This window comes from Poecilia formosa, unplaced genomic scaffold (assembly GCF_000485575.1).
Source record: "Poecilia formosa unplaced genomic scaffold, Poecilia_formosa-5.1.2 Scaffold134, whole genome shotgun sequence".
Taxonomy (NCBI): domain Eukaryota; kingdom Metazoa; phylum Chordata; class Actinopteri; order Cyprinodontiformes; family Poeciliidae; genus Poecilia; species Poecilia formosa.
The window spans coordinates 3,259-10,615 of record NW_006800073.1 but is presented as its reverse complement, the minus strand read 5'-3'; the positions used below and the strand labels follow the sequence as shown (position 1 = coordinate 10,615).

The 7,357-nt window shown below is 38.6% G+C and overlaps 1 protein-coding gene across 1 annotated transcript in view; it reads left to right on the top strand.

The window, feature by feature from the left end:
• The window catches only part of LOC103144909 (NACHT, LRR and PYD domains-containing protein 3-like), a 10,020-nt gene extending 3,216 nt beyond the window's left edge, over positions 1–6,804 (top strand). Inside the window, exons 3-7 of the mRNA XM_007562078.2 lie at positions 859–2,689; positions 3,642–3,815; positions 4,357–4,530; positions 4,624–4,679; positions 5,846–6,804. Coding sequence (XP_007562140.1) covers positions 859–2,689; positions 3,642–3,815; positions 4,357–4,530; positions 4,624–4,679; positions 5,846–6,444 — 2,834 coding nt within the window. The 3' untranslated portion in view covers positions 6,445–6,804. The remainder of the gene's footprint in view (positions 1–858; positions 2,690–3,641; positions 3,816–4,356; positions 4,531–4,623; positions 4,680–5,845) is intronic.
• The last annotated feature ends 553 nt before the right edge of the window (positions 6,805–7,357 follow it).

Below are 7,357 nucleotides of genomic sequence, written 5' to 3'. Positions count from 1 at the left end.
CCAGAAGACTCTCATCCTCAATGCTGTGCATTGAGGATGAGAGTCTTCTGGTCCATCACAGGCCAAAGGTCCACTGTTGGACTGGGATCTGGGGACTTTGTGATGTTCAAGATGTGAGATGACCTAAGTTTGGTGGTATTCTCAATTTTCTTTTCGGAATAAGCCATCAGAAGATGGGTCCACTGTGATAAAAGGAAGAACATGGTTCAATGTCCAGCCTTGATGGAAAACTGGTTGATACCGATACCAATCAGTTTAATCCGGTATGACCGGTCTTCCATCTCCTGTTTCTAGCTTGTACAAAACTCTCCTGCTTGTTCAATGCCTGGTGGACTGGATGGAAGAATAACTGCTTATCCCAATGAGCAACAGTCTCTACAATTGAACCAAATGTCCATTGTTGGTTTGTGAAATACATAACACAAGCAGTTCCTCCAGAATCAGAAACTACTGACCGAGATGTCAGTCTGGAGGTTATCCTAACGCTTTAGAACAGGGGTGGGCAATCCTGGTCCTCGAGGGCCAGTGTCCTGCAACTCTTAGATGTCTCCTTGGCCCAACACACCTGGATCCAATAGCTGAATCACCTCCACAGTGCAGTCAAGTTCTCCAGAGTCCTGCTAATGACCTCATTATTTGACTCAGGTGTGTTGATGTAGAGACACATCTAAAAGTTGCAGGAGACTGACCCTCGAGGCCTGGAGTTGCCCACCTCTGCTTTAGAAAAAACTGTAAAGCCTATAAATTTACAACATTTTCGGAGTTATAAGACCAGTGTCCTGAATGATGTTTCATGTGTCTATAAGTAGTTATGGGTGCAGCCATCCAGATTGCTCAGGATTTGTTTATTTTTGGCAGGTGTGAAGATGTCAGCACTGCCTTGTCCACAAACCACATCAAGCCCGGCTGTGCTGCAGTCCATCCTCCAGAACATGTTCATATCTGTGAAAGATGATTGGTTGGAGAACCATGACGAGGAGACTCTATGCTACCTGGATCCAGAGCTGTTCATCACGGATGAACGGGGTCAGCATGAGGTCACAGGCTCAGAAACAGAAACATCTAAACTGGTGAATGTCAGCAGCATGTTTCAACATCTGTCCAGAAGAGGCAAATCCAGCAGAACAGTGGTGACCAAAGGGTGTGCTGGCATCGGCAAATCCTTCCTAGTGCAACAGTTTATGTTGGATTGGGCTGAAAAGAGATTTAATCAAGAATTTCATCTCGTTTTCCCTCTTGATGCTCGTCGGCTGTGTTTATGGAGAGGAGAGAGGTTTACTCTAGCAGAGCTAATTCATACAGTCGTTCCGGGAATGCCGTCCAGCGGCATTACGGAGGAGACTCTTAGCACAATCTTCACAGATTTACAAAATGTGAGAGAAACCAGCTGTGACAGCAGTGAATTCAAACTTCTGTTTATCATTGATGGTCTGGATCAGAATTTCCTCGAGTTTGACTTCATCAGCGGGACAAATAAATCGAACGCAAGAAAGTCAAGTAGAGTAGAAGTGCTTCTGACTAAGCTCATCATGAAGAAATTGCTTCCTGCTGCTCACCTCTGGATAACCACACAATCTGAAACAGCCAGTCAGATCCCTCCTGAGTGTGTTGACATGGTGACGGAGCTCAGAGGGTTCAGTGACCTGCAGAAAGACGAGTACTTTAAGAAGAGATTCAGAGATGAGCCACGTGCCAGAGAAATCATCTCCCACATCAAGACATTAAAAATGATTCATTTCCTGTGCCGCATGCCTGTTTTCTGCTGGATCACTGCTGTAGTTCTGGAGAATCTGTGGGAAACAAGAGAGAGAGGAGCTCTTCCCAGCACCCTGACGGAGATGTACACAGAGTTTCTGGTGGTTCAGATCAACCACATGAAGGAAAAGTATGAAACTGGAAAGTGCATCATGTGGATCAAGTCTCTGGCCAAACTGGCCTTTAAGCAGCTCCTCAGAGATAACACTGTATTTACTGAGGAGGACTTAAGAAGCTGTGGCCTTACAGTGACATCAGAGCGCTCTGAATGGTTCAAAGAGATCTTCAAGACATTTTCTGGAAAGATGTCAGACAATTACCAGAAGATGATTTCTTGTTTTACTCAGTCCAGCATTCAGAAGTTTCTTGCTGCTGTTCATGTGATCACTTCCCTGGTCTCCAAAAACAAAAATGTGATGCTTGAATCCTGGATGACAGTTGAGAACTGGCTCCCCTGTTTCGCCAGAACCTCAACAACAAAACTTCATAAAACAGCACTGAAGAGAACCTTGAAAACTCCAAATGGACGGCTTTTGTTGTTCCTACGGTTCGTCATGGGTCTTTCTCTGCAGACAAATCAGTTTCTCCTACATGACCTGCTGGCACCAGCAAGAAGTACCTCATGGTCCAACCAGAAAACAATTAAGTACATGAAGCGAAAAATCAGTGAGAGTACATCACCAGAAAGGGTCTTAGTATTGTTTCTCTGTCTGAATGAGCTGAGGGAGGACTCTGTTGTGGAGGAGATCCAAATGTGCCTGAGATCACGATGTCTTTCCAAGGATAAACTATCACCTGATCAGTGGTCAGTTCTGATCTTAATCTTACTATCGTCAGAAAAACATCTGGATGAGTTTGACCTGAGCAAATACTCTGAGTCAGAGGAGGTTCTGCTGCAGCTCATGCCTGTCCTGGAAGCCTCCAGAAAAGCTCTGTGAGTACAAAAAGGAATACTTAAAACAAACTGATGAGTTTTTATAATTGATTTACTTGTAGAAGAAATTGGTTGTGAAAGACCAAGTTCCAAAGTTTTACATTAAGTGTGTTTTCAAGTCTCAGTACTGTGGGACAAAACCGGGTAAGATACATTGGAACAAACAGGAGGATTTTTCAAAGGTTATACAGTTTGATTAAGGCTGAAGCGATTAATCATGTTTAATCGATTATTGAAATAATTGCCAACTAATTTAGTAAACCATGAATTGTTAACTGGGGTATACAGACTCTAGAAATGTCCTTTTGCTGAGAGATCAAAATAGCAATTAAGCCAAAACTGTACATAAAATATACATTTTGGATTTAAGATTAAGAAAATCCTTCTTTGACTGTAAATATTCTACCCCAAGCTCCTCAGGTGGACTAGATTTAGCTTCAACTGATTTGAATTGTGCTAAAAAGTTTCTCTATTAAGTACATTTTGGTATAAAACTGTTAATCTGTTAATCCAAAAAATAGTCAACAAATGAGCTGTACTGATGTTGAGTCAAGCAGGAAGAGCTGAGCTTTCACATGTTGATGTTAGAAATATTTTTTAAGCTACAGATGTTCACTAACGGTCAAAAATGCTGTTATCACATTTTAGACAATAATATGTTTATTTTCCCATTACAAATGAATCAATTTTTGTTCATTTTTTATGTATTTCCAATATTACATGAAAAAGACTTCAATAAAAAACCTGCAGAATGTGTCAATATTTTATCTGATTACTTGTCAGAATAATAGATTAATCCACAACTAAAGTTGTTGCTAGTTGCAGCCATATTGTAGCTGGTATTATTATTTTAATTTTTGCTGACAAATTTATTTTATTTTAAAGGGGAAAACATCAAGTAAACCGTGTTAGGTTCTTGAACAACTGTAAGATAAGCTGTTTTCTTTTCTAGGTTAACAGGCTGCAGATTGTCAGAGCGATCCCTGGAAGCTCTTTCTCTGGTTCTCAGTTCTCAGTCCTCCAATCTGAGAGAACTGGACCTGAGCAATAGTGACCTGCAGGATTCAGGAGTGAAGCTGCTCTCTGTTGGGCTGCAGAGTCCAAACTGTAAACTGGAAAGTCTCAGGTTGGTGCAGCGGTTTAATTATGATGAATAGCACGTCCGTCAAACTCAAGGCCCGGGTGCCAAATCTGGCCCACTGTAGCTTTTTATGTGGCCCTCTACACTCCAAATTACCTCAAAAAGTCCCTCCAATTTTTCACAAATCCGTAAAACTCTTGCTAAATTCACACAAAATCAAAGCTTTTTCTGATTTTACTGCAAATTCCTCTCAAAATTGGCTAAAAACATTGCGTTTAAGTGACTGCTGCCTCAACCATATTTAATGTCAAGTTGTAGTCTGTAATCAATACATCGATTAATAAAAAGTCACATTTAACATCATACATTTCTAAATTAGCATTGTTAAATCTGTGATTTTGATTGCAAAAAACAACACAAAACAATCATGAAATCCTGCATAGACTGAAAAGGTGTTAAATATTTCATTTTAAGAATCACTTATTGAATGTTGAAACAAATAGCTATTTATTGATATTTTAACAGTATGACTGTTTCTTTTATTATGTTCAGTTTCTTAAAATGAAGCTTATTTGTGCTCTGGCAGGATGTCTAACTGTTTGGTTGCGGAGGCTGGGTGTGATTGTTTGGCTTCAGCTCTGAACGCCAACCCCTCCCACCTCAGAGAACTTGACCTGAGACACAACAATCCAGGAGAGTCAGGAATGGAGCAGTTAGTCGCTGGACTAGAGGACCCAGCCTGGAGTCTAGAGACACTAAGGTATGTGGACAAACATGCCAGCTTGTTGAAAGAGAAAGTTCTCATAGTTTTGATGAGCCTCATTCACTGAGCTGATGGGGATTTCTTTTTTAGGTTGGACCACTCTGGAGAGCAACCTGATGTCAAGCTGCAACCTGACATCAGGAAATGTAAGTTTCTATGATCACTCTGACTTTCAAAACATTTAAAATACAACAAGCATTAAAATTAAAAGGTAATTCATACAAAATGTAACTACTATGACTTAAAAAAACAGCTTGTTCTGTTTTATAACTCTTAAGAGAAATCTTCAACTTGTTTGATGTTTTAGTTAAGAAGTCTTAATTTCAACATGGCGACGCCCATGACTCTTACAAGCTTTACTTTCCATAATAGTCAAACACCACTTAATTTGTTCAGTTTATGTTTGCAGGCGCTACAAGTAACATTGATTTTTAGATATCGATGTCCCGATCAGATTTTTTTGGCCCCTGATCGGGTCAAAAGAATCAACATGTCCCTTATTTTTTATCTTCCTTATACCCACGGAGGCTACGGGAATAAAATGAAGATATTTATTTCGGTGCGACAGAATAACTATATTTACCATAATCCACGGTAGCTCTCTATGTTTCTTTCAGTTTTCTCGCCAAAGTCCCAAATAAACCAGAGAAAGTAGCTAAATTTGTCAATTTTAAGGAAAATAGGGTCTGAAAAGTAGCTAAATACAGCGACACCTCTAAGCTGGCAACAGCGCCCCCACTTCAAGCTGGTGCCGTGTTCTGCTTCGCTTTACGGCAGTCACTGCTGCAAAGTGCCGCGCTGGTGTTTTGAGACAAATCTGTCTCATCCACCGTTATGCCACCACATAACGGTGGATACTAACTGTTATTATTCCTATTTGGATGTAGAATCAATATTCGATCCCTGATAGGGAAATGACGCCAGAATCCAATCGAGTCTGAAACCAAGTGATCAAGCCGATTTCCGATCACATGATCGGATAAGTATAAGATCACGATCTTGGTCTGTTTGAATAATGTTTTAATGTTAGCTGGAAATATTTTTTTGTCAGTTTTATTTATTAAATCATTTTATAGTTTTATTTTTATTTTTTATTTTGCTTTTTTTATTTACTTGTTATTTACTTTTTACCTTTTTGTTTTAATGATTTAAGTTTTATTTAAATTGTATTTTTAATTTACCTATTTTCTTATTTATTTATTTATTTATTTTATTTTTTTTTACACAGACAGATTAACCTTACATGCATCGTCAGAACTGAATCTTTGGTTCTTTGAATTTACCAACTGTTGTTTCTGATTTTCTCTATCAGATACCTGTGAACTTGAGCTGGACCCAAACACAATAAACCAAAACCTCAAAATGTCCCAAAGCAGGAGGAAGGTATGTTCAGGTTACCATGAGTATCCGGATCATTTTGAAAGATTTGACTTCTGGCCCCAGGTTCTGTGTAAACATGCTCTGCCTGGTCGTTGTTACTGGGAGGTGAAATGGAAAGGACTGGTTGAAGTAGCTGTCAGCTACAGAGGAATCCGCAGAAAAGGAAACACTTTTAAATCTCTGTTTGGAAGAAATGACAAGTCCTGGACTCTGACATGCGGCCTCAACCGTTTTGGTGTCTTCCATGACAAAGAAAAAAAGGAAATACGTTTGCCTTCTCGTGTTTATGACAGAGTAGCAGTCTATGTGGACCATCCTGCTGGTATCCTGTCCTTCTATGTGGTCTCCTTTGACACATTGATCCACCTCCACACTTTCCACACCACATTCACCAAACCACTTTATGCTGGATTTGGATGTGATCGGGACAAGGCATTTGACTGGCTCAAAATTAGGTCTTCAGTGTCCATCTGTCCACCGTTAGTAGATGAGTCTGTAAAAACTGCTGCTAAGCAGAGATCAACTACTTAGGTAGTAAATACGTTGTTTAATATCTACTAATTTAAAATTACAGTAAACTTGTTTGGGTTTTTTTTAAAGTATAAAAAGGAGTTTGTGTTGCTGTTCTTGTCATTGTTTTAATTAGATTAACAAGATGAAAATATTGACTGGTTCCAGGATGGAAGAAAAATCTTGCCTAAGTTTGAGCAATGAAATTTATTTTTGATTAAAAAAAACAACATTTCTTATGTATTTAAATAAAATAAAATGATTAACTTTTTTCCTCATTAATCTCTTAACCCAACTGAGACTTTATTTTACCCAACTTGTATTTTATTTAATCTGTTCTACTGATTTGTTTTTATGTTTTCACGTGAGTTTTTAATTTCTTTACATGGCTGTGTGTTTAGCGTTTTCATTTTGTTTGTTGTTTTCTTTTTTCTTATTTATCTCTGATGTTCAGCACTTTGTCTCAGCTGTGGCTGTGTTAAGGAAATTCATAAATAAAGCTGAAAATGAATATTGGTGTCATTAATTCCATCACTAACTGAAACGCATTATATAAATGAGTGTTTTAAGCCCTTCCCTTTTTCAGCCAACCTAACACGCTTTTAATAAACTGGAATCATCTGAATCAAGTGTGTTAAAGTAGAGAAACATCTAAAACAAGCACGACAGAAACAATGATATAAATTACATTCATATTGATGTTTTCAATTCTTTGTTTCCTTTTATGCTGATTTTCTGCTTGTAGTAAGAAAAACACAACATTCAAGATTAGCATATTGTATCAAACCCAATATGCAAACCGGACATTGCTTAAATAAAGAGATTTTTTGTTGAAAAGTATATAACATTAATACCCAGGGGTGAAAGTAGTTTTAAATTCTTGGGGGTATTATAGCACAAAAGTATTTATATACACACACACAGTGTGTGTGTG